The sequence below is a fragment of the Choloepus didactylus genome, chromosome 15 (genome assembly GCF_015220235.1).
Source record: "Choloepus didactylus isolate mChoDid1 chromosome 15, mChoDid1.pri, whole genome shotgun sequence".
NCBI classification, from domain to species: domain Eukaryota; kingdom Metazoa; phylum Chordata; class Mammalia; order Pilosa; family Megalonychidae; genus Choloepus; species Choloepus didactylus.
This window is the reverse complement of record NC_051321.1, coordinates 36,356,346-36,383,646: the sequence shown is the minus strand read 5'-3', so window position 1 is coordinate 36,383,646 and position 27,301 is coordinate 36,356,346. Positions and strand designations below refer to the sequence as shown.

At 40.3% G+C, this 27,301-nt stretch overlaps 1 protein-coding gene across 2 annotated transcripts in view; it reads right to left on the bottom strand.

The window, feature by feature from the left end:
- The window catches only part of ARHGAP19 (Rho GTPase activating protein 19), a 156,250-nt gene that overhangs the window by 92,479 nt on the left and 36,470 nt on the right, over positions 1-27,301 (bottom strand). Inside the window, exon 1 of one of the 2 annotated variants that reach the window (XM_037804258.1) lies at positions 12,624-12,692. The exons of the other annotated variant lie outside the window; for it this stretch is intronic. Coding sequence (XP_037660186.1) covers positions 12,624-12,679 — 56 coding nt within the window. The 5' untranslated portion in view covers positions 12,680-12,692. Of the gene's footprint in view, positions 1-12,623; positions 12,693-27,301 lie in introns of those variants that run through there. 2 annotated transcript variants of the gene reach the window in all.

Sequence of the window (27,301 nt, the reverse complement as noted above, 5' to 3'; positions counted from 1 at the left end):
ACAGGTGAAGAGTTGCTAGCAGGGGGAGAGAAGTGTTGAACGTTACCTATTTCACAATTTGAACCACTCTTGGATAAAATGATCTTAGATGAAGTGAAGTGTGGTAAAAACAAATATTATGATAAAGCTGTGCAGTCTTTTAAAAAATATCCCTGAGTCTTCTTGTTGGTTCTATACTGTGCATTAGGCGGGCATGCCATATGTGAAAGCATTATAAAAGAATTATATAAGATGGTATTGTTGCTAATATGTTTGTTCAATCAACAAGTATGTGAAATTGGGGCATAAGAGTTTAGACCTAGAAGGGAAGTAGTAGATATGGAAATACACTGCCCCAATCTCCCTTCAAAGAAAAACTAAACTTTCTGTCCGTCTGCGGGGAATATAATCAGAGGACAGCATCCAGTTGTCAGCTCCTGCAGAGTCTGCGTCAGCTGAGAAGGCCACATCACCTGAGGTCACACTCCACAGTTTGCAGCTGGCATTTGGTGACTGAGCAAGGTGCCGATCCCTAATAAACATCTTATACCCAAACTCCAACTCAACATCTGCTTCCAAAGAACCCAACCTATGACAAGTGGCCTTAGAGATCATCTAATCCAAATCCTATCTTTTTTAAATAATAAAAGTTTTTTTCCAAAGTCAAAAAAAAAAAAAAAAAAAAAAAAAAGCAGTAGGATTGGATCATGAGAACTGTTTAAAATGTAGAGTGATGATTTATGTACAACTAAGTGAAGATAATATGAGACACTGATTCTTTATCTTGGACAGAACATACGCTATGTGAAATTAGAAACCCCCTACTTAATAAGTAAAGCCCTCGATCTTGAGGCTTGCTCTTATGAAACTTTTGGCTATAAAGGGGAGGCTAAGCCTACCTATAATTATGCTTCAAAGGCACCTCCAGAGAACCTTGTTTGTTTGTTGCTCAGATGAGGTCTTTCCCTCTCTCAGCCCAACTCTGCAAATAAATGCATCACCCTCCCTCCAACGTGGACAGGATACCCCAGGTGAGTGAGTCTCCCTGGCAATGTGGGACACGGATCCCAGGAATGAGGCTGACCCTGGCATTGAGGGACTGAGAACTCCTTTTGGATCAAAAGGGGGAAAAGAAAGGCAACAAAATTAGATTTCAGTGGCTAAGAGAGTTCAAATAGAGTTGAGAGGCTATCCTGGTGGCTACTCTTATGCAAGCTTCAGCTAGATATGCCAAATGGCCACAGTATAACAAGCCCAAATCAACAATAGTCCTGAAAACCCTAAAGAATATCCTGGTCCCTGAGACTCTATAAAAGTTTCCCTAAGTTTATTTTTCAGAAACTTAAATCCTCCTGAGTGTTCCTGTGCCAGATAAGTCCCCCAACCCAGAGGCAACAGCCTTTTCAAGAACATCAACCAGATGCATCCACCTTTGTCATAATGTGGACACCCCTTTTCAACATGAACAAGTTAGGGTGGTCACTGCCTACACATCCCTGAAGATTGGGAAAGTGATTAAACTAGAGAAAGGGTAGCAACAGACAAAATAGAATTTAACAAAGGATTACAAACACTGAATCTTTATATAATTTTTTTTCTTATTGGCTAGGGTACTACAACAGCTAGAAGGAAATGGCGGAACTGTATCCCATAACATTCTTTGAAATTTGCTCTATAGCTACTGGTTAAACCGTACTTTGAAAGTTACCACCTTTCTGTATATATATTGTATTTCACAGTAAGGAAATAACTGAAATTATGGTACAGTAACATATACCACGTAACTAATTGTTAAATCGTACTTTGAAAGTTATCACCTTTCTGCATATATGTTATATTTCACAATAAGGAAATTTCCTTCCTTCTTTCCTTCCTCCCACCCTCCTTCCCTCCCTGCCTCCCTCCCTCCCTTCCTCCCTTCCGCAAAGACTGGGAAAGGTGTTTTCTTTTTTCCTTCCTTCCTTCCTTCCTTCCCTCCCTCTCTCCCTCCCTTTTTAGTTATCTCCTGGCAATCAAGAAAAGCTCTGTCATAACACTAGCTGGATACATGCTTAAGGAAGAGATGCCTTAATATTAACATATTAATATCAAAATATTGAGGTTTCAACAAAAGGATACAAAGCATACATAGATAAAGGAAGTGATGACCCAAGTAAAAGAGAAGAATAAAGCATTAGAAAAAATCAATGAGGACCAGACCCAGACATACCAAAGACTTTTTACAAATTGTCTACAAAAAAATAAGCCTCAAGGGCGGAGGGCAGAGGGGCAAGATGGTGGCACAGAGAGGTGTGGAATTTAGTTAGTCCCCTGGAGCAACTAATAAACAACCAGGAACAACTAGTAAATAATCTGGAACAACTGCTGCTGAGGGACAACCGTGACTGTCCACACATTGTACACCAACCTGGAATGGGTGGAATGGCTGAGATCGCGGCATAAAAGCTGTAAGTAAAAACTGCAGAACCGCGCCAGGAGCCCCCGCCCCCCATGCCAGGCTGAGCTGCAAGATCTCACTGTGGGAGAAAGCAGCATTTCAGGAGCAAGCAAATATAGCTCAACCTAGCTCCAACTGGGGTTTTAATTAACAAATGTGGACCGCTGAGTACAAGCTACAAACAGAGACAAACCCCTAACAAGCAGCAAAGTACCCTGAGGTCGCTCCCAGTGGAGAGGAGATGGGGCTGATGGAATAAAAACACAAATTAAAATACAGAGGCTTTTGGAGATGGCTGACCTTAGAGAACCAGAAAGCACCTGTGTCCCAGGAAAGGGAATCCAGAACACTGGGTGCTATTTCTGGCTGACAGGCGAAACTGCGGAGCTGTGGACTGGCTCTGAAAAAGGGCTTTCTTTCCCTTTTTCTCTCTCTGAACTTGGATGGCTCAGTGGAGAAAGCCCCAGCCATTTTCAGTTTGCAGCACTCTGACCCAGACAGGGTGAGGTTAACAGAGTCACAGAGACAAAGGAGTAATTCAAGTGCAGAAGATAAGTCACTAGGGGGTGTAACTTCCCTAAGAGGAGGGACATGGGGTCCAGCTCTAGTGCCTGCCCTCCCTTCAGAACTCAAGACCCCAGGGTCTGGGGGAAAACAGTCAAAACAGAAACAACTTAAGCTGAGAATTAAAGGGACCACACCTCTTTACACCACTGGGGAGCAACAGGCTGACAGACGCCACCTGCTGGGGAGATTAAGAAAAGCACAGCAGCTAGAAGCCTCACAGGAAAGTCTGTCAATCTTCTAAAACACACCCTCAGGGAAACCTGACACTGACTATAGCCCCATTCTGAGACCTGAACCTGTCCTGGTCTGGGAAAATCTGATTGGGGTAACCAAGGAAACTAGATGCCTAGACAACAGAAAACTACAACTCACACTAGGAAAAACAAAGATATGGTCCATGGGGTCAAAGAAACAAACTTACACTTCAACTGAGATACAGTTGAGATATTGTTTCACTTTAATGAAACAGTCAATTAAAGATTTTCAAATAAATATGTTAAACCAACTGAAAAACCAAGTCAACAAGTTTAGGGAAGATATGGCAAAAGAGATGAAGGATATAAAGAAAACACTGGGCGAACATAAAGTAGAAATCGAAAGTTTGAAAAACCAACTGGCAGAACCTATGGAAATGAAAGGCACAACAAAGAGATGAAAAACACAATGGAGACATAGAACAGCAGATTTCAAGAGGCAGAAGAAAACACTCAGTAACTGGAGAACAAGACACCTGAAATCCTACACACAAAAGAACAGATAGGGAAAAGAACAGAAAAATATGAGCTACCTCTCAGGGAACTGAACAGCAACATGAAGCGCATAAATGTATGTGTAATGGGTGTCCCAGAAGGAGAAGAGAAGGGGAAAGGGGCAGAAGCAATAACAGAGGAAACAATCACTGAAGAGTTCCCATTTCTTATGTAAGACATAAAATTACAGATCCATTTTGGTAATGGATGCACAACTATATGTGGTACTGTGAACAATCGATTGTACGCTTCGTGTGACTGCATGGTGTGTGAATATATCCCAATAAAACTGGATTACTAAAAAAAAAAAAAAAAGGCACTGGGAAAAAAAAAATTACAGGTCCAAGAAGCACAGCATACCTGTTCCGGTTTGCTAATGTTGCCATTTCGCAAAACACCAAAAATGGATTGGCTTTTATAAAGGGGGTTTATTTGGATACAAAGTTACAGTCTTAAAGCCAAGGTAAGGCATCAACAGTAGGGTACCTTCACTGGAGAAAGGCCATTGCCATCCAGAAAACCTCTGTTGGCTGGGAAGGCACGTGACTGGCATCCGCTTGCTCCCAAGTTGTTTCAAAATGTCATTCTCCAAAATATCAGTTTCAGCTTTCAACAGATGTCTTCAAAATGCATCCCTCAGCTGCAGCTCCTCCTTCTGTCTGTGAACCTTCTTAGAGGACTCCAGTGATTCAATTAAGACCCACACTGAATGGGTGGGGTAACACCTCCATGGAAATCATCCAATCAAAGGTCTCACCCACAGTTGGTTGAGTCACATCTCCATGGAAACTTTCAATCAAAGGATTCCAACCTAATCAACATTAACACATCTGCCCCCACAAGACTGCATCAAAGAACATGGCTTTTTCTGGGGAGACATAATACATCTACACTGGCACAATACCCCAAACAGAATAGATCTGAATAGACCTAACCTAAGACACTTAATAATCAGATTATCAAACATCAAAAACAAAGAGAGAATCCTGAAAGCAGCAAGAGAAAAATGATCCATCACATACAAGAGAAGCTTGATAATACTATGTGCAGATTTCTCAGTAGAAACCATGCAGGCAAGAAGGAAGTGGTGTGACATATTTAAGACACTGAAAGAGAAAAACCGCCAACCAAGAATCCTATATCCAGCAACACTGTCCGTCAAATATGAGGGAAAGTTTAAAGTGTTCTCTGACAAACAGACAATGACCGAGTTTGTGAACAAGACACCTGCACTACAGGAAATACTAAAGGGAGCACTACAGACAGAAAGGAAAAGACAGGAGTAAGAAGTATGAAACACAATTTTGGGTGATGGTAGCACAACAATGTAAGTACACTGAACAAAGATGACTGTGAGAATGGTTGAAAGAGAAAGGTTAGGGGCATGTGGAACACCAGAAGGAAAGAGGGAAAATAAAGACTAGGACTGTACAACTTAGTGAAACCTAAAGTGCTCAACAATTGTGATAAAATGTACAAATATGTTTTTATATGAGGGAGAACAAATGAATGTCAACCTTGCAAGGTGTTTAAAATGGGGTGGTATTGGAGAAAATAATACCATCAATGCAAACTAGAGACTACAGTTAACAGAAACATTGCATTATGCTTCCTTTAATGTAACAAAAGACAATGTACCAAAGCTAAATGCCTAGAAGAAGGGGATATAAGGGAGAGGTATGGGACTCTCAGCACTGGTGATGTTGTCTGACTCTTTTATTATACTTTATTTTAATTCTATCTTTCTTTTTGTTGCTTTTTAGCTGTCATCTTTTTTTTCTGTCTCTTTTTCTTTTGTCTCTCTACCTTCTTTGACTCTTCCTCTTTCTTTGTGGAAAAAATGGAAATGTCCTTATATAGATAGCGGTGATGGTGGTGAATGCATAAATATGTGATTATACAGGGAGCCATCAATTGTTTACTTAGAATGGAATGTATGGTGTGTGAACATAACTGTCTTACAAAAAAAAAAAACAGGTTGATGAGAAAAACTTGAGGGCATTATACTGAGTGAAATAAGTCAGACTCAAAAAGGCAAACATTGCATGGTCTCATGATATGAGCCAATTATAATATGTAAACTCATAGACATGAAATATAGGTTACCAGGATATAGAATAAGGCTAAAGAATGGGGAGCGGCTGCTTATTATGAGTAGAATGTTTAACTAGATTGAACTTAAGTGTTTGGAAATGGACAGAGGACAGAGGTGACGATAGCACGTTATTGTGAGAATAACAGTGCTGAATGGTGTGTGAATGTGGTGGAAAGGGGAAGCTTAGAGACATGTATGTCACTAGAAGGAAAGCTGGAGGTTAAAATATGAGAATGTATAAAACAGTGACTCTCGTGGTGGACAATGTCTATGATTAATTGTACAAATATTAGAAATCTCTCATGAACTAGAACAAGTGTATGACACTATAACTAGAAGTTAATAACAGAGGGGTACATAGGAGGAAATATACCTATTGCAAACTATGTACTACAGTTAGCAGTATTTTAACATTCTTTCATCAACAGTAACAAATGTACTATACTAATACTATGAATCAATAATGGGGGGGCGGTTAGAGGTATGAGAGGATTTGAGCTTTCTTTTTCCTTTTCTTTCTTTTCTGGAGTAATGAAAATGGTCTAAAAATTGAAAAAAAATTAATTGTGATGATAAATGCACAACTATATAATGGTACCATGAACAACTGATTGTATACTTTGGATGATTGTATGGTATGTGAACAATCTCAATAAAATTGAATTTTTAAAAAATGGTCTACAACATTATAGTAGTCAAATTCTATGGTACTGGCATAAGACAAACATAGAGATCAATGGCACAAAATTAAGATTTCAGAAGTAAACACATATACAGTCAACTGACTTTAGAGAAGCATGATGAAACCACTCAATGGGTAAAAGCAGTCTCTCAAACAAACGGTCCTGAGCCAATTGGATACTCACAAGTGAAAGAAAGCAGTTGGAACTTTACCGCATACCATATACAAATATTAACCCAAAATGTATAAATATAAGAGCTAAAACTATAAAAATCTTTGAAGTAAATATTAGGGCAAATCTTCATGACTCTGGATTAGCACTGCTTTTTAAATATGACACATGAAGACAACTTTATGTCAAGCAAGATGAGTGAAAAAAAAAAAGACACAAACCTAGATACATTTTGTGACTCTTCAAAACTCCAAGGAAAAAGAAAAAGAAAAAAGAAAAAACCTAAAGGTTCCAGAGAGAAAAGAACAACTTATCTATAAAGCTAAAAGAATTAGATTAGAATCAGACTTTTAATCAGCAACACTAATGCTAGAAGACAATGGAGAAATGCCTTCAAAATTGAGAAGATCATCTTGAGTCTAATTTCCATAAGCCAAACTATCATATGAACGGGGCAAAAGTGAGATTTTCAGACATGCAAAGACTTGGCAAGTTTAACTCTCAGGCTCCCGTTCTTAAAAAGAATTACTTGAAGATGTAGTTCAACAAAATAAAAAAAGAAGCTAAGAAAAAAGACCCAAGGAACAGCAAAACTAACACAGGAGTGCCATGAAAATAAATTTTAGGCAGATAGCTAAGCAACAGGCCTAGAAAAGAATCAATACAAATCAGAAATGGAAATCAGATTACTCCCTGAAGAATGTCTTCAAGGAAAAAAGAGAATTACTTTACAAAAAGTCCATAATTACACAATAAAGGCATATTTCTGTCAACAAGGAAAAAGAGAATTCTGGAAAATCAAAAAGCTATAAGAGAAAAATTATAGGTCCATGTTTGGAGCAAACTAAAATGTGGCATAATTTTGAGCAACTGACGAAGTGTAAGAAAAGAGAATTTAACATTGATGTTTTGAACACTCTTCTTAGATTAAAATAAGTTTGATGATAGAGGATTGTAATTCTCTCTGCTGGTTTAAGAACACTACTTGGCTCTGCAGAGCATAATATTTACATAGTTATTCTAAATGCTGCTGTTCCTTAGTTTTCCATTTTTAGAACGAGCATTCACACAATAAATAGAATATTTAATTGCATTTTTAGAACAGAATACAAATGCTTTTAAATACTTTCACAATGTGGAAGTAGTGATACAGCTGACAGAAGCCTGGAAAAAGAGGAGATAAAAGAAGAGAGAGAAAGCATGAAAGCAAGCACTCAAGGAAAGCCTCCAAAATATTAATATCGGTTATCTCTACCTGGTAGAACTGGAATGGCTGTTTTTCTTTCTTCTCTACATATTTTCCTAAACGTCTGTAGTAAATATAAATTCATTTTATAGTGTGTGTGGGGAGGGGTGGCAAATAAGGTGTATATATTTTTTAAATCTTCAATGGACTTGTAGGTTCTGGACTTCCTGTATAAGACAGGGCTGGCATGAGAGCCCTAGAGGGTGAATGTAATTAACACCACTGAATTGTTTACTTGAAAGTGCTGACAATGAGAAATGTTATATTGTATATGTTACCATAATAAAATTTTTAAAAAAAGAGAGAGAGACCTAGAGAAGAGCAACCAACTGCCAATGAAAAAAATACTAGATTGTTACCTATGATTCTAAAACACACTAAGCTATAAACCAAGTTCTTTCTAGACTCTCCCTTCCTCTCACCTTATGCAACAATGGCCAACTGCAATGATTTTACCATCACTGACTTTCACAAGCAAGGAAGTCCACGACTATTTCAATATCAACAAATATTTATTAAAATATTTTTATAAGCACTGAACATTGACCTGACACTGTTAAATGGAACACATCTGAGTTGTAGCCCCTGTGTGCCAGTTTGAATGTATTGTGTCCCCCAAACACCATTATCTTTGATGTAGTCTTGTGGGGCAGACGTTTTGGTGCTGATTAGATTTGCTTGGAATGTGCCCCACCCAGCTGTGGGTGGTGACTCTGATGAGATATTCCCATGGAGGCATGGCCCCACCCATTCAGGGTAGGACTTGATCAGTGGAGCCATATAAATGAGCTGACTCAAAGAGAAGGAACTCAGTGCAGCTGTGAGTGACATTTTGAAGAGGAGCAAGCTTGCTGGAAAGGAATGTCCTGGAAGAAAGCCATTTTCAAACCAGAACTTTGGAGCAGACGCCAGCCACGTGCCTTCCCAGCTAACAGAGGTTTTCCAGATGCCACTGGCCATCCTCCAGTGAAGGTACCCGATTACTGATGTGTTACCTTGGACACTTTATGGCCTTAAGACCGTAACTGTGTAGCCAAATAAACCCCCTTTTTATAAAAGCCATTCCATCTCTGGTGTTTTGCATTCCGCAGCATTAGCAAACTAGAACACCCTGTCACCAAACTCTAACACCATTCAATTTTAAATGCAGTGTCTGAAAATGAGGGAGAAGGGAAGATTAAACATGTATCTGAACAGAGAAGGCTGAATTAAGAGTTTTTCAATGGATTTAATTTTTACAGATGCCATCTAACAAAAAGTGTACAGATTTCCTACATCATTCCTCTGAGTCTTTATGATACTAACCCTCTTACTTTGACTAATGAAAACAAACTTGTCCAGTAGGATTTGCTTCGCTTTACACTGTGGTTTCAGGCCACTTACCAGTTTATACAGATTAATTTTAAAACTCTAATTCTACCGTCTCCTCTCTTCCTTCAACCAAGAAGGAAACTATCTACAAATATAATGTTCAAAGTCTCTAAGTCAGATAATTGATTGAAATGTAAAACAAAACCAGATTCAAGAAAGACCTCTGAAGAAATCTACTACTCATCATCCTTCAGATAGAACTTGACAACACACACCTAACACTGGATTCAGACATTTAAAATGTGTTTTCCCACTTAACTTGTGCATGAGAACAGACAAGTCCTCATAAGATCAATGGAAGTTTCATTTATCGCTTCTGTTGATGGGCCACGCTGCTACCTTCTCAGGGAAAAAACAATTTAACAAAAAAGATTTCGGAAGTCAAGCGTTTACTAGCCAATATTCTATGCTCTAAGATGTAAATTAGCGAAATACAAGACCCTTTCCCCCTCTTCAGGCACCTTACGTATCCTCCAGAAACAATTCCAAAATGGGGAGCATGCACCCTGCAGTGTGTTAAGCACAGCAGCATGATTGGACACCAGAACTTAAAAACTGCTGGCATAATGACAGTTACCAACTTTCCATAAGGGCTATCAACACCATGGCTTGCTTTACCTCCCTCCCTCACTGTATATTCCCATTTGCTTTTTCTGGTTTGCAGTGGGCTTTTTCTTTCCCCTGTAAATACTAAGGTTAAAAAGCTTCTTTATCAATTTCCCACTTTTACCTAGTAACAGTTAAAACTTTTTTTTTTTTCTCTTCTCAATTCCAAAAGTACTGAGCTATATTTCCCTACTGGTGTGTGTGTCTGGGTAGGGGGAGTGGGGGGGATGGGAGGTGGGGGGGATGGGAGGTGGGGGGAGGGGGTTAGGGGGGGTGGGGTGGCTATGTTTCATTTCTTGATTTAGCTTTTTCTCTTTGACCCTTTATACTACCATTGGTAAAGTGGATCGCTTCTATTTTGCAGATCCCCCTTTTAGTATTGTTCACCTAAAAGTAACTTGAAAGTATAACAAGCAAAGTGAGTTAAATTTTAAAGCATTTTTCTATCTGATAAAGGCCAGGAATCAACAGTCAATGCATAATCTGGGTATTCTTTATGGGCAGAGTAATTTTTCTATATTTTTTCTATATTTAATTATTTGGGATTAAAACAACTTAAAACATTCCTAATTATTAGAAGCAAGCTTAAAATAGTGATGACTTTGTCTAGTTTATGAATGGATGAGTAGAAAAATAGGGGAAGGAAACAAACAGACAAAGGTACCCAGTGTTCTTTTTTACTTCAATTGCTCTTTTTCACTCTAATTATTATTCTTGTTATTTTTGTGTGTGTGCTGGTGAAGGTGTCGGGGATTGATTTAGGTGATGAATGTACAACTATGTAATGGTACTGTAAACAATCGAAAGTACGATTTGTTTTGTATGACTGCGTGGTATGTGAATATATCTCAATAAAATGAAGATAAAAAAACAAAAAAAAACTAAAGGACAAATGGGGTGGGATGGGGGGATGATTTGGGTGTTCTTTTTTCACTTTTATTTTTTATTCTTGTTCTGGTTCTTTCTGATGTAAGGAAAATGTTCAGAGATAGATTGTGGTGATGAACGCATAACTATGTTATCATACTGTGGACAGTGGATTGTATATCATGGATGATTGTATGGTGTGTGAATGTATTTCAATAAAACTGAATTTAATTAAAAAAAATAGTGATGAACTAGAAAGCTAGACAGTTCTAAATAAAAGGTCACATTTTCTCCATTTAACATTCAACTAGGTATTCATCTGTGCAAATCAAATAATTCTCTCCTCTTCTTTTTGAATTACAAGGGACCACACCACCAACAGAACATTAGAGAGGTTAATATCTGCAGAGCTAGCAAAGAATTTGCATAGCATTTAGTACCACAAGGTAATATTTTATGTCTTAGAAATGATAAAGATTATTATTCATTTATTACTGGCCACCTATAAAAAGCTAAGTGCTAGTGATAAAATATACATGGGTCCTGCCCTGGAGTTTTACAGAAACTCCAAACTTCCGTTTTACCAGATGGAACTGATAAAACAGTTTAGGGTCCCCATACGCTTGTGTAAATACCTACTGATCATGTGATAATCTCACCCAAAATTTAAATTCAATGGGCAACATCCATTAAAGAAATTGAAACTTCTACTGCTCCACAATAACATTTTATTTGTCCTCAGATTTTCATAATTTATTTTTGAGCCGGATGAGGGATGATGTAATTAAATTTTATCAATCCCCTCTGCAGTTCTGGGGCAAAAAAGACTTATGAACAGCTCCAAGAGTGTTAAATTTTTCGTATAAAATATGAAATTACACGTTCAACCACCCCCATCTCGGTTCGGGAAGCCTCCCGGTGCCTGCTCCCAAACCCACCTCCCAAGACTCTTTGATCCTATTTAGCACAAAGAATATTGAAGTCCCAAACCAAAGGGTTTTACTGATCTATGCTGAGGTTTGTAGTCAGTTAAAACAACTAGTTTCACGGCTGGGGCACGAACACCCAGAAATCATTTCCAGGAAAAGCTGAATTTAGGTATGCCTGCTTAGCTTTCTCTCTCTGTAGAGATATAGTCTTAATCTCCAGGTTTGCCGATCCCTCCGATTTGTTCTTTAATTGTTCTACTAAGAAAAAGAAAATCACTTATTGAGTGGTTGCTATCCAGTAGGGTAAGTGTTAGGAGCTTTAAATGGATTATCTAATCTAATCTTGACCTTTTCTGGGATAGACATCATTATGTCCATTGTACAGATGAAGAAACTGAAGCTAAGAAAAGCTAAAAAAATTGGCCCAAGGACACACAGCTAATATGCAGTGAGGTCGACTCAAACCCATTTCTAATTGACACTCAAATCCTGGCTCGGACTCGACCACATAAACTGCCTCGGGGTAGATCAAAAGGCACTACGCCCGCGTTCTTTCCCAGGGCAGTGTAACTGTGAAAAATTCGCTGGACAGCTCTGGGCTTCGGTTTCCCCACTATCAAGATGAGTCTCAGTCCAAAAGTGGGCCGTGTTAACACCACCAACAGGTAGGTCTGCAGCCAACGCCGCGACACGCCTCCGTCGGATCTCAGCCGAGTCAGGCTACAAACCTGCCGCAGCACAGCACCGCAGAGGAACCTCAACATCTCAGGCGCCTCAACATCTCAGGCGCGACGGCGCAAAACGCCGTGGAAGGAAGAAACACAGCCCAGCAACGCTGGATCACCGTGACCCAGGGGCAGGGCGACAGCAAGACCAGCCTACGGCCTTGTTTCCTAGGCAGCTAGACTAAGAAGTACACTCACCTCCTGCCTGGCTCGCAGACTGGAACCTCCCCTTTACTCCGCGCCTCGGTCGCCATCTTAGTCCGTGAATCTCTTTCCCCGCCCCCCTCATCAAGCCCCGCCCATAACGTCTTTGGATTGGCTTAGATGTGTCCCCCTCTTCCAAGCGATTGGATGACTTGACCGCCCCACCTCAATCCGCACAGCTTCCCAATGTTATTAGTCTATTCAAATAACTAACCGACATCGGTCGCTCCCAGCCCCGGCGGAAAAGAATGGCGTACCTAGCCGCGAGGCCTGCCGGGAGATGTAGTTTCTCATTTTAATTAACCTTCGGATTTCCATCGACTTATAGGTGAAAGTCTGAAATTCTCAGGTAGGCAATGCTCAAAATTTTCCTAATGTGTAAGTCTCAGAACGAGAGCTGCCTAAATGAAAGTGACTTTTAAGGGTCACTCTCTAGAATGCAACCCCCGTTTGCTGTCCTGACACAGAGATGCCTAGAAAAGCTGGCACAGAGTGGGCACCCAAGAAACACTTAACTGTTGAATGTAGTTCAAAGCCTTCATTCTTCAGATAGGAAAACTCCCAACTCACACAGCAGAGCGGTAGGTCACTTCTTTTGGATTCCCACCCAGGGTCCCTTCCGCCTTCCAAGATAACCTACAGAGTTTGCCACTCTGGTCTGAATCGTGGAAACAAAAGCTATATGATTTTGTCCTTGACTGAGTTTTTATCCTCAATGGTATAAATAATAATAATTATGCTTGCCCTCCCTGCCTCAGAGGGTTCCTCAGATGTGAGGACATTACAAATTTAAAGCATTAAATTTTTTTCTGTACTGTTTGTATATGTTCAATTTTTTAGGGATTTTTTTCCCATTGTTCCTTATGACATCCTTTAGCCTGTCGTTCTCCCAGCACCCTCCCTCTCTTTCACTAAGTTCTATCCATTAATCGTTCGGTTTCTTAAACTCTTCCGTGTCTCAGGGCCTTTCTGCCTGGCCCATTTTTCACCTTCTCCTCTTTGGGTCTCAGCTTAAATGTCACTGGTTTAGAGACCTTCCATGGCCCCCACTGTATAAATGAATTCCCTCACTAAACTTTCACATGGTACGCTGTAATCTTCCTTCCTAGCTCTTACCTCAACTTAACAATTCTATAGCTGTTTGTGTGACTATTTGTCTTGTGGGAGGGTTCCCAGCTAGACTTCCTGACACCAGTGGACAGAGACCATTTCTATTTTATTCCCCACAGTGTCTGGCATGCAGTGACTATTTAATAAATATTTTTTTGAAAAAATGGAAGATGGCAGACTGGTGAGCTGTATGTTTTAGCTACTCCTCCAGGAAAGTAGGTAAAAAGCCAGGAACTGCGTGGACTGGACACCACAGAGCAATCTGTCTTTGGGCATACTTCATACAACACTCATGAAAACGTGGAACTGCTGAGATCAGCGAAATCTGTAAGTTTTTGCGGCCAGGGGACCCGCGCCCCTCCCTGCCAGGCTCAGTCCCGGGGGAGGAGGGGCTGTCAGCTCCAGGAAGGAGAAGGGAGAATTGCAGTGGCTGCTCTTATTGGAAACTCATTCTACTGATTCAAACTCCAACCATAGATAGACTGAGACCAGACACCAGAGACTCTGAGAGCAGCCAGCCCAGCAGAGAGGAGACAGGCATAGAAAAAAAAACAACACGAAAAACTCCAAAATAAAAGCAGAGGATTTTTGGAGTTCTGGTGAACATAGAAAGGGGAAGGGTGGAGATCAGGCCTTGAGGCGCATATGCAAATCCCAAAGCAAGGCTGATCTCTCTGCCCTGTGCACCTTTCCTTAATGGCCCTGGTTGCTTTGTCTATTAGCATTTCAATAACCCATTAGATCTCTGAGGAGGGCCGTTTTTTTTTTTTGTTTGTTTGTTTTTTTTTTTAAATCCTTTTTGCTTTTTCTAAAACAATTACTCTAAGAAGCTCAATACAGAAAGCTTCAAAGAATTGAAATTTGGGCACGTCAAGTCAAGAGCAGAACTAAGAGAGCTCTGAGACAAAAGGCAATAATCCAGTGGCTGAGAAAATTCACTAAACAACACAACTTCCCAAGAAAAGGGGGGTGTCCGCTCACAGCCACCATCCTGGTGGACAGGAAACACTCCTGCCCATCGCCAGCCCCATAGCCCAGAGCTGCCCCAGACAACCCAGTGTGACGGAAGTGCTTCAAATAACAGGCACACACCACAAAACTGGGCGTGGACATTAGCCTTCCCTGCAACCTCAGCTGAATGTCCCAGAGCTGGGAAGGGGGAGCAGTGTGAATTAACAGAGCCCCATTCAGCCATCATTTGAGCAGACTGGGAGCCTCCCAACACAGCCCAGCAGCCCAGAACTGCCCTGGGGGGACGGCACTCACCTGTGACATAGCACAGTCATCCCTCAACAGAGGACCCGGGGTGCACAGCCTGGAAGAGGGGCCCACTTGCAAGTCTCAGGAGCCATACGCCAATACCAAAGACTTGTGGGTCAGTGGCAGAGACAAACTGTGGCAGGACTGAACTGAAGGATTAGACTATTGCAGTAGCTTTAAAACTCTAGGATCATCAGGGAGATTTGATTGTTAGGGCCACCCCCCCTCCCCGACTGCCCAGAAACACGCCCCACATACAGGGCAGGCAACACCAACTACACACGCAAGCTTGGTACACCAATTGGGCCCCACAAGACTCACTCCCCCACTCACCAAAAAGGCTAAGCAGGGGAGATCTGGCTTGTGGAGAACAGGTGGCTCGTGGACGCCACCTGCTGGTTAGTTAGAGAAAGTGTACTCCACGAAGCTGTAGATCTGATAAATTAGAGATAAGGACTTCAACTGGTCTACAAACCCTAAAAGAACCCTATCAAGTTCAGCAAATGCCACGAGGCCAAAAACAACAGAAAATTATAAAGCATATGAAAAAACCAGACGATATGGATAACTCAAGCCCAAGCACCCAAATCAAAAGACCAGAAGAGACACACCTAGAGCAGCTACTCAAAGAACTAAAGATGAACAATGAGACCATAGTACGGGATATGAAGGAAATCAAGAAGACCCTAGAAGAGCATAAAGAAGACATTGCAAGACTAAATAAAAAAATGGATGATCTTATGGAAATTAAAGAAACTGTTGACCAAATTAAAAATATTCTGGACACTCATAGTACAAGACTAGAGGAAGTTGAACAACGAATCAGTGACCTGGAAGATGACAGAATGGAAAATGAAAGCATAAAAGAAAGAATGGGGAAAAAAATTGAAAAACTCGAAATGGACCTCAGGGATATGATAGATAATATGAAACGTCCGAATATAAGACTCATTGGTGTCCCAGAAGGGGAAGAAAAGGGTAAAGGTCTAGGAAGAGTATTCAAAGAAATTGTTGGGGAAAACTTCCCAAATCTTCTAAACAACATAAATACACAAATCATAAATGCTCAGCGAACTCCAAATAGAATAAATCCAAATAAACCCACTCCGAGACATATACTGATCACACTGTCAAACATAGAAGAGAAGGAGCAAGTTCTGAAAGCAGCAAGAGAAAAGCAATTCACCACATACAAAGGAAACAGCATAAGACTAAGTAGTGACTACTCAGCAGCCACCATGGAGGCGAGAAGGCAGTGGCACGATATATTTAAAATTCTGAGTGAGAGGAATTTCCAGCCAAGAATACTTTATCCAGCAAAGCTCTCCTTCAAATTTGAGGGAGAGCTTAAATTTTTCACAGACAAAGAAATGCTGAGAGAATTTGCTAACAAGAGACCTGCCCTACTGGAGATACTAAAGGGAGCCCTACAGACAGAGAAACAAAGACAGGACAGAGAGACTTGGAGAAAGGTTCAGTACTAAAGAGATTCGGTATGGGTACAATAAAGGATATTAATAGAGAGAGGGAAAAATATGGCAAACATAATCCACAGGATAAGATGGCCGATTCAAGAAATGCCTTCACGGTTTTAACGTTGAATGTAAATGGATTAAACTCCCCAATTAAAAGATATAGATTCGCAGAATGGATCAAAAAAAATGAACCATCAATATGTTGCATACAAGAGACTCATCTTAGACACAGGGACACAAAGAAACTGAAAGTGAAAGGATGGAAAAAAATATTTCATGCAAGCTACAGCCAAAAGAAAGCAGGTGTAGCAATATTAATCTCAGATAAAATAGACTTCAAATGCAGGGATGTTTTGAGAGACAAAGAAGGCCACTACATACTAATAAAAGGGGCAATTCAGCAAGAAGAAATAACAATCGTAAATGTCTATGCACCCAATCAAGGTGCCACAAAATACATGAGAGAAACATTGGCAAAACTAAAGGAAGCAATTGATGTTTCCACAATAATTGTGGGAGACTTCAACACATCACTCTCTCCTATAGATAGATCAACCAGACAGAAGACCAATAAGGAAATTGAAAACCTAAACAATCTGATAAATGAATTAGATTTAACAGACATCTACAGGACATTACATCCCAAATCACCAGGATACACATACTTTTCTAGTGCTCATGGAACTTTCTCCAGAATAGATCATATGCTGGGACATAAAACAAGCCTCAATAAATTTCAAAAGATTGAAATTATTCAAAGCACATTCTCTGACCACAATGGAATACAATTAGAAGTCAATAACCATCAGAGACTTAGAAAATTCACAAATACCTGGAGGTTAAACAACACACTCCTAAACAATCAGTGGGTTAAAGAAGAAATAGCAAGAGAAATTGCTAAATATATAGAGACGAATGAAAATGAGAACACAACATACCAAAACCTATGGGATGCAGCAAAAGCAGTGCTAAGGGGGAAATTTATAGCACTAAACGCATATATTAAAAAGGAAGAAAGAGCCAAAATCAAAGAACTAATGGATCAACTGAAGAAGCTAGAAAATGAACAGCAAACCAATCCTAAACCAAGTACAAGAAAAGAAATAACAAGGATTAAAGCAGAAATAAATGACATAGAGAACAAAAAAACAATAGAAAGGATAAATATCACCAAAAGTTGGTTCTTTGAGAAGATCAACAAGATTGACAAGCCCCTAGCTAGACTGACAAAATCAAAAAGAGAGAAGACCCATATAAACAAAATAATGAATGAAAAAGGTGCCATAACTGCAGATCCTGAAGAAATTAAAAAAAATATAAGAGGATATTATGAACAACTGTATGGCAACAAACTGGATAATGTAGAAGAAATGGACAATTTCCTGGAAACATATGAACAACCTAGACTGACCAGAGAAGAAATAGAAGACCTCAACCAACCCATCACAAGCAAAGAGATCCAATCAGTCATCAAAAATCTTCCCACAAATAAATGCCCAGGGCCAGATGGCTTCACAGGGGAATTCTACCAAACTTTCCAGAAAGAACTGACACCAATCTTACTCAAACTCTTTCAAAACATTGAAAAAAATGGAACACTACCTAACTCATTTTATGAAGCTAACATCAATCTAATACCAAAACCAGGCAAAGATGCTACAAAAAAGGAAAACTACCGGCCAATCTCCCTAATGAATATAGATGCAAAAATCCTCAACAAAATACTTGCAAATCGAATCCAAAGACACATTAAAAAAATCATACACCATGACCAAGTGGGGTTCATTCCAGGCATGCAAGGATGGTTCAACATAAGAAAAACAATCAATGTATTACAACACATTAAAAACTCGAAAGGGAAAAATCAATTGATCATCTCAATAGATGCTGAAAAAGCATTTGACAAAATCCAACATCCCTTTTTGATAAAAACACTTCAAAAGGTAGGAATTGAAGGAAACTTCCTCAACATGATAAAGAGCATATATGAAAAACCCACAGCCAGCATAGTACTCAATGGTGAGAGACTGAAAGCCTTCCCTCTAAGATCAGGAACAAGACAAGGATGCCCGCTGTCACCACTGTTATTCAACATTGTGCTGGAAGTGCTAGCCAGGGCAATCCGGCAAGACAAAGAAATAAAAGGCATCCAAATTGGAAAAGAAGAAGTAAAACTGTCATTGTTTGCAGATGATATGATCTTATATCTAGAAAACCCTGAGAAATCAACGATACACCTACTAGAGCTAATAAACAAATTTAGCAAAGTAGCGGGATACAAGATTAATGCACATAAGTCAGTAATGTTTCTATATGCTAGAAATGAACAAACTGAAGAGACACTCAAGAAAAAGATACCATTTTCAATAGCAACTAAAAAAATCAAGTACCTAGGAATCAACTTAACCAAAGATGTAAAAGACCTATACAAAGAAAACTACATAACTCTACTAAAAGAAATAGAAGGGGACCTTAAAAGATGGAAAAATATTCCATGTTCATGGATAGGAAGGCTAAATGTCATTAAGATGTCAATTCTACCCAAACTCATCTACAGATTCAATGCAATCCCAATCAAAATTCCAACAACCTACTTTGCAGACTTGGAAAAGCTAGTTATCAAATTTATTTGGAAAGGGAAGATGCCTCGAATTGCTAAAGACACTCTAAAAAAGAAAAACGAAGTGGGAGGACTTACACTCCCTGACTTTGAAGCTTATTATAAAGCCACAGTTGCCAAAACAGCATGGTACTGGCACAAAGATAGACATATAGATCAATGGAATCGAATTGAGAATTCAGAGATAGACCCTCAGATCTATGGCCGACTGATCTTTGATAAGGCCCCCAAAGTCACCGAACTGAGCCATAATGGTCTTTTCAACAAATGGGGCTGGGAGAGTTGGATATCCATATCCAAAAGAATGAAAGAGGACCCCTACCTCACCCCCTACACAAAAATTAACTCAAAATGGACCAAAGATCTCAATATAAAAGAAAGTACCATAAAACTCCTAGAAGATAATGTAGGAAAACATCTTCAAGACCTTGTATTAGGAGGCCACTTCCTAGACTTTACACCCAAAGCACAAGCAACAAAAGAGAAAATAGATAAATGGGAACTCCTCAAGCTTAGAAGTTTCTGCACCTCAAAGGAATTTCTCAAAAAGGTAAAGAGGCAGCCAACTCAATGGGAAAAAATTTTTGGAAACCATGTATCTGACAAAAGACTGATATCTTGCATATACAAAGAAATCCTACAACTCAATGACAATAGTACAGACAGCCCAATTATAAAATGGGCAAAAGATATGAAAAGACAGTTCTCTGAAGAGGAAATACAAATGGCCAAGAAACACATGAAAAAATGTTCAGCTTCACTAGCTATTAGAGAGATGCAAATTAAGACCACAATGAGATACCATCTAACACCGGTTAGAATGGCTGCCATTAAACAAACAGGAAACTACAAATGCTGGAGGGGATGTGGAGAAATTGGAACTTTTATTCATTGTTGGTGGGACTGTATAATGGTTCAGCCACTCTGGAAGTCAGTCTGGCAGTTCCTTAGAAAACTAGATATAGAGCTACCATTCAATCCAGCGATTGCACTTCTCGGTATATACCCGGAAGATCGGAAAGCAGTGACACGAACAGATATCTGCACGCCAATGTTCATAGCAGCATTATTCACAATTGCCAAGAGATGGAAACAACCCAAATGTCCTTCAACAGATGAGTGGATAAATAAAATGTGGTATATACACACGATGGAATACTACGCGGCAGTAAGAAGGAACGATCTCGTGAAACATATGACAACATGGATGAACCTTGAAGACATAATGCTGAGCGAAATAAGCCAGGCACAAAAAGAGAAATATTATATGCTACCACTAATGTGAACTTTGAAAAATGTAAAACAAATGGTTTATAATGTAGAATGTAGGGGAACTAGCAGTAGAGAGCAATTAAGGAAGGGGGAACAATAATCCAAGAAGAACAGATAAGCTATTTAACGTTCTGGGGATGCCCAGAAATGACTATGGTCTGTTAATTTCTGATGGATGTAGTAGGAACAAGTTCACTGAAATGTTGCTATATTATGTAACTTTCTTGGGGTAAAGTAGGAACATGTTGGAAGTTAAGCAGTTATCTTAGGTTAGTTGTCTTTTTCTTACTCCCTTGCTATGGTCTCTTTGAAATGTTCTTTTATTGTATGTTTGTTTTCTTTTTAACTTTTTTTTTCATACAGTTGATTTGAAAAAAGAAGGGAAAGTTAAAAAAAAGAAAAAAGACAAACAAGGAAAAAAAAAAAAAAAAAGATGTAGTGCCCCCTTGAGGAGCCTGTGGAGAATGCAGGGGTATTCGCCTACCCCACCTCCATGGTTGCTAACATGACCACAGACATAGGGGACTGGTGGTTTGATGGGTTGAGCCCTCTACCATAAGTTTTACCCTTGGGAAGACGGTTGCTGCAAATGAGAGGCTAGGCCTCCCTGTATTTGTGCCTAAGAGTCTCCTCCTGAATGCCTCTTTGTTGCTCAGATGTGGCCCTCTCTCTCTGGCTAAGCCAACTTGAAAGGTGAAATCACTGCCCTCCCCCCTACGTGGGATCAGACACCCAGGGAAGTGAATCTCCCTGGCAACGTGGAATATGACTCCCGGGGAGGAATGTAGACCCGGCATCGTGGGATGGAGAACATCTTCTTGACCAAAAGGGGGATGTGAAAGGAAATGAAATAAGCTTCAGTGGCAGAGAGATTCCAAAACGAGCCGAGAGATCACTCTGGTGGGCACTCTTACGCACACTTTAGACAACCTTTTTTAGGTTCTAAAGAATTGGGGTAGCTGGTGGTGGATACCTGAAACTATTAAACTACAACCCAGAACCCATGAATCTCGAAGACAGTTGTATAAAAATGTAGCTTATGAGGGGTGACAGTGGGATTGGGAATGCCATAAGGACCAAACTCCACTTTGTCTAGTTTATGGATGGATGTGTAGAAAAGTAGGGGAAGCAAACAAACAGACAAAGGTACCTAGTGTTCTTTTTTACTTCAATTGCTCTTTTTCACTCTAATTATTATTCTTGTTATTTGTGTGTGTGTGCTAATGAAGGTGTCAGGGATTGATTTAGGTGATGAATGTACAACTATGTAATGGTACTGTAAACAATCGAAAGTACAATTTGTTTTGTATGACTGCGTGGTATGTGAATATATCTCAATAAAATGATGATTAAAAAAAAAAAAAAAAAATGAATAAACAAGTCCTTGCTCCAAAAATTGGATCACATATTTTCATGGATTTTTTTCAATTGATGAATTCATATTAAAACTTTGATAATCAAATTAAGTTTTTTGTTTGGCATATTGTCCAGTGAGCAAATTCATGAAAAGAAACAAGATTTAACAAACATGTGTCAGTAAAATTTTTCATTGAACCCTACACAGCCTTGGAAAATCCAGGCTCTGTAATTGCTATGTAGATACAAAGCTTAGAATCCAAGGCTCAAATCCTGCCCTATCCCCAAAGTTTTTTTTCCCTGCTCTCATGGCACCCAGCCTAACAACTGATTGTATGAATTAAACTGCTTTCACAAAAGAAGAAATGTTCAAAACTTTAGAATATTACCACTGCTATGAGAAAGAACACCACACAACTATATTTACAGTTCATCTGTTTTGATGAAGAATCACATTTTTATAGAAAATCCAAAATATCTGGGGAATACATCACAGTAGTGAAGAGAATGAGCTCTGGAATTAGTCCAAGTTCAAATCTCAGCTCCATTACTTCCTAGCTGGGTGACCCTGGACAAGTTACCTAACTTTGTGATTCCATGTCTTCTTCCATAAATGAGGATAATAGTAGTTCTCATAGAGTTATTGTGAAAATTAAATGAGATAATATTGGAAAAGCTGCTTAACAGCACAGTGCCTGGCACACAGTAAAGCTAGTTAAATGTTCAAGACAATGATATGATGAAGGTTAAGAATGTTAAATTCCCTTCTCAGATAACATGTTGCCATGAGATATGGACCATATATTACACCTTAGTTACAGTTTAATCAGTTACTCTGGACAGGGGAGTGTTTCTCCTCAAAACCAACTGTTCTGATGTGACTTCTGATTAAAAGCAAATATCATTGCTGAGTGCTGTAAAAATACCCACTCAGCTGACAAGCCTGCACACCTTGACATAAATAACACACAACAGAAGACAGTTTCAAATTACAGAGGGCTAAGTATCAAAGTAGAAAACAGACTCCTAGGAATTCAGGAGTACGGAGGGGGAAGAAAGCCGGCCCTGTCAGGGATGATTTTAGGACAAGGGCATGGACTTGAATGTGCCACGAATGTAAATGCAAATACATCCATCTCCCCCACTAGACTGGGAGCTTTGGGGACAGAAGAGTTCTAATCTTCCTTGTGTTTCCAGGTCCTAGCCTTGATGGAGGAGGAAAAAAAAGGAGGGGAGGAAAGCTAAGGAGGAAATAAAAGAAGGAACAAGTTGGAAGAGAAAGAGAAGGAGGATTTGCCCATGACACCCCCTGACCCCCCCACCCCCCACCAACCTTGTCCTTTGCCCCTGCTCCCACCTCTAAGCTCACCCTCCAACAATGAAAGTGACTTACAGTTCCTGGATACATCTTTCTGTTTCCCACTTTTGTGCTTGCTTTCCCCTGTGCCTAAATTAAAGCAGGACATTTTGATACCCAAATCAAAATATAAAAGCATCATGTGTACATAAGCATTTCTGAGTCTTTCATCAGTCCTAAAACTCATTAGGGATGGAATTAAAGGGCCTACTGAAGATTAAAAAAGGAAAGAAGGAAAGGAGGAAGGGAGGGAGGGAGGGAGGGAAGGAAAAAAGCTAAAGGTTTAATGGTTTATTCTCGTCAAAATGGCCAACAACGCCACCAAAACATCACACGCCCACCTGGAATATCCATTCTTTCCCCTTTTCTTTCCCAGCTAAATTGTATTTGTCGTGATAAAATCTTTGAAATCATCATTTGAATGGCTTTCTCTTCACCTGTTAACATTTAGCTCTTTCCTTTTTTATATTATTTCATTACACAAGTAATATACAAAGATATTCTTCTTGTAAAAAAAAAATTCAAATAATACAGAAAAAATCCTTGTCTAACACCCTGCATTCTAGCTCCTACTCCAAGAAACCGCTATTTTCAGCTTGATATGCATCCTTTCAGTTCTTTTTCTACACATTTGTTTGACAAATTTATTGAGAGCCTACTATGTGCCAGGCGCTGTTCTAGGCCTGGCGTTATAGGCATGAGCAAGACAAAGTGCCTCTCTAGTAGCATTTCTTTTTGAATAGTAATACACATACATAGAGAAATATATAATTTTGTCTTAATTTGTAGATAGATGGTGACATTGTACATATTGTCCTCATATGTGTACCCTGGAAATTTTTCCTTGTCAGTACACATAGATTTGCATTGCCCATTTTAACTGTTGAGTAATATTCCACATTACAGATGTTCCCTGGTTTATTTAAATCTTCCCCTCTAACTGGACTTTTAGGTTTATGTCAGTCCAGGTGGTAAGCAATGGAAACTGACTTTGGCTTTCAGAAATAGAAACTGGATTTGTTGGAAGGATATTAGATTGAAAAACTGGCAGGAAGGAAGAGGGCTAGTGAGCCACAAACCCAGCGAGACCACACTATTTAGTGTTGCTTTGCTCACAGCACAGTCCCCCTCTGATGACTTCCCATCTGTGCACCCCTTGGAGGGTCAGCAGCAAGGGTGACAACATCTGATTGGCCGAGCCTTGGTCATGTGCCTCCACCCTTCTACCAAGAGAAGAGTTCCCACCAAGGCTCCCCTGGTGGGGAATTACCCCCAAATGGGGAAAAAATTAAAAGTTAAATGTTTGCTACAAACTGTGCCCATTTGTTTGCTTCCTGGGCCTCCTTGTGTATGTGGGCACCTGTTTGTTCTGGGCTCAGGCAAACCGTCATCCTTCAGTCTCTGTCTGATACACCTAGGACTCTAGCATTTACCACGATTCCATATTGTAAGAAAGGGTTAAGTTTAGCTTTCACATAGAGGCAGCATGGAATAGGGAAAATGGCAGCAGAACCAGCTTATTAAACAGGCCCTGTGGTAAGGGGAAGAGAGAGAGCCATGACATAAGCCTAGAATCTGCGCCAGTTCCTTATATGGAAAAGTAACCAGGGTTACTGGAATGTAAAGGGATATGGGGTATAATCAGAGGTGGGAACTCCCAGCAGGAAATTTAAACTGAATGAACTCCCTCGGATAGGCTGTACGATTAAAAATCTCAAAGACGGGCTAGTTAGCTCTCTCAGATAGGCTGTAACCTCTGTAGTACGCAGCCAGTGGGGAAACAGGGGAGGGACTTGCACATTAGGAACAGGAGATTAAAAGATCGCCACGTTCTTCCTCCTGCGCCAGCCCACCATGTTTCTGGCTCTGCGCCCTATCTTGCAAGATTGTAAATAAATTCTTTTCTCCTCCAGAACTGAGTGAGCATTTATTCCCTTACAGGTACCACTTTATTTCTGACAATATGCAGGAGACTAAAAACAACTCTGTTTTCAGCCTTGCTGTGGAATCCTCTTCGAGACTGGCCACGGTGCCAGGAGTGGGGGAGGGAACACAATGAGGTAAAGGGAAGAGGGTCAAATTCTGTGCAGCTAAAAATGGCCAAGTTCGGGGCTGCAACCCCATGAATAAAAAGTCCGGTGGTCCTTTTCACCAGCCTGGAGAACAAAAAGCTGGGGGGAAATCCAGGTCATCGGCCAGAGGCAGCAAGAGGCTGGCAGAAGGAAGAACTAGGAGCACATGCAGTGAGGGAGCATTTGTGATTGGGACTCAGCAAATGGCAGGCACTGAGCTCAGTGCTGAAGCTACAGAATTGAAGGAGCCATGGATCCTACCCTCCAAAAGCTCACAGACCAGGGGCGGAAGGCAAGGGGGCCGCTCATGCCTTCTGGGCCACAACCAAGGCAAGGACCAGACTCTCGGAAAGTCTGCCCACGCCCCAGGCAGCCAGGCCTGGCGTAGAGGCTGGGCCCAAAGAGGCGTGAGGTGGCCCTGAGCATTGCTGGGTGAGGGGGAAGGACAGCAGAGAGATCAAAAAGATTTTTAATTGGAATTTTTCTGGCTCACTAATTAAAATCACCCCAGACCTCAGCTTATGAGGCCCCAGGCACTGATGGTAAGTGTCAAAGCAGTAACCTATATGCGGTGTTCAGGTGTGGACTGTACACTGTGAGCCTGCTGAGTTGGCGGTATCTCTACCATCATGTGAGCTGAAGCCAGGACAGACCCTTTTTTTCTGCCACTATAAGCCATCCTCATAGGGAGTTGTTTGGGTATGGAGACACATTTTGCTCACTAGCTATTAGGAAGTAGGGTGAAGGTCAGGAAAGGCCCCAAGGTCTCCCCTACCTCTCTGTCCTCTAGATATGAAATTTTCACAGTAAGCTTCAAAGATTTCCCCATGCAAGATCAGAGTAAAGGAAATTGTGCTTCACCCTCCAGGCCAATGCTTCTGCACCTCCATCTCTACCCATAGGGCCTAACATCTTTCAAGGCTGTGCAAAGAAAAGACTGCCTTCCTCAGTCATTTACTCTTTAGTGGGAATTAAATCCAAGGGTACTGCTTCTGAAACTTGTGAATTTAAAGTACTACTTGTGATAGAAAAGGCTTAGTGTCCAGTTAAAATAACTTCACACAATCATCTGGATTAGGAAACAAAGTTCTGCGGACATTTTGGGTGCCAGGGGTGCCATTTTACTTTTACTGCCTGTATTAGTTAGGGTTCTCTAGGGAAACAGAATCAATAAGAGGTGTCTCTGACTATCAAATTTGTAAAAGTGACTCATGCAACTGTGGGTATGCACGAGTCCAAATACGGTAGAGCAGTCAGCAAACTGTCAACTCCAAGGAAGATGTCAGATCCTCAGGAAATGAACCGGCAACTTCGACGAACTCCTCAGGAAATGAACTGGGATCTTCGACGAATGTGTTTGATGAACTCCTCAGGAAATGAACCGGAAACTTCAATAAACTCCTCAGGAAACGTTTCACTGGGCAGCCGAAGAAGAAGTGAAGGTCCTCTATCTGTCTCACTTATAAGTCTTCAACTGATTAATTGGATTAAATTCAGCCAATTGCATTCTCTCATTGTAGAAGACATGCCCTTTGGTGAGTCATCAGTCACAGCTGCAGTCAATTGACTGATGATTTAATAAACCAGCCTGTTGGTTTATTAACCAGCCACAAACGTCCTCCCAGCAATTATTAGGCCAGTGTTTGCTTGACCAGACAGCTAGGTACTATCACCTGGCCAAGTTGACACATGAACCTAACCATCACACTGCCTTTCTAGATTTATTTACATGTTTGGTTGATTAGTATTGGCTTTTCCCAATGGACCGTAGGCTTCATGGGGTAAGGACCAAATTTGATTTTGCCTACCCAACTATTTGTTGAATGAATGAATGTACAAACAAATCAAATAATCAAAGAATTAATAAGTGAAAACTTGAGGTTATTCTGTCCTTAGTGAAAAACTACATCCTGTATGTACTGAACATAAGTTTTTGTTTTGATGTACCCAGCATCTCTTTAAAGGTCCTCCACTGTTCTAATTTCAGTCCATGTGTTTTGGGTAGGGTTGACCTCATTTCTGGCTGGAGGAGTGCACAAGCACCCAGGCTGGGTCAGTCAGAGGACTCGAAATCCTGGACTCAAGGATCTTTCAATCTAAACGTGCCCAAATCACTGCAGAAGGAAGAATGTGGTAAGAGCCCATTGGTA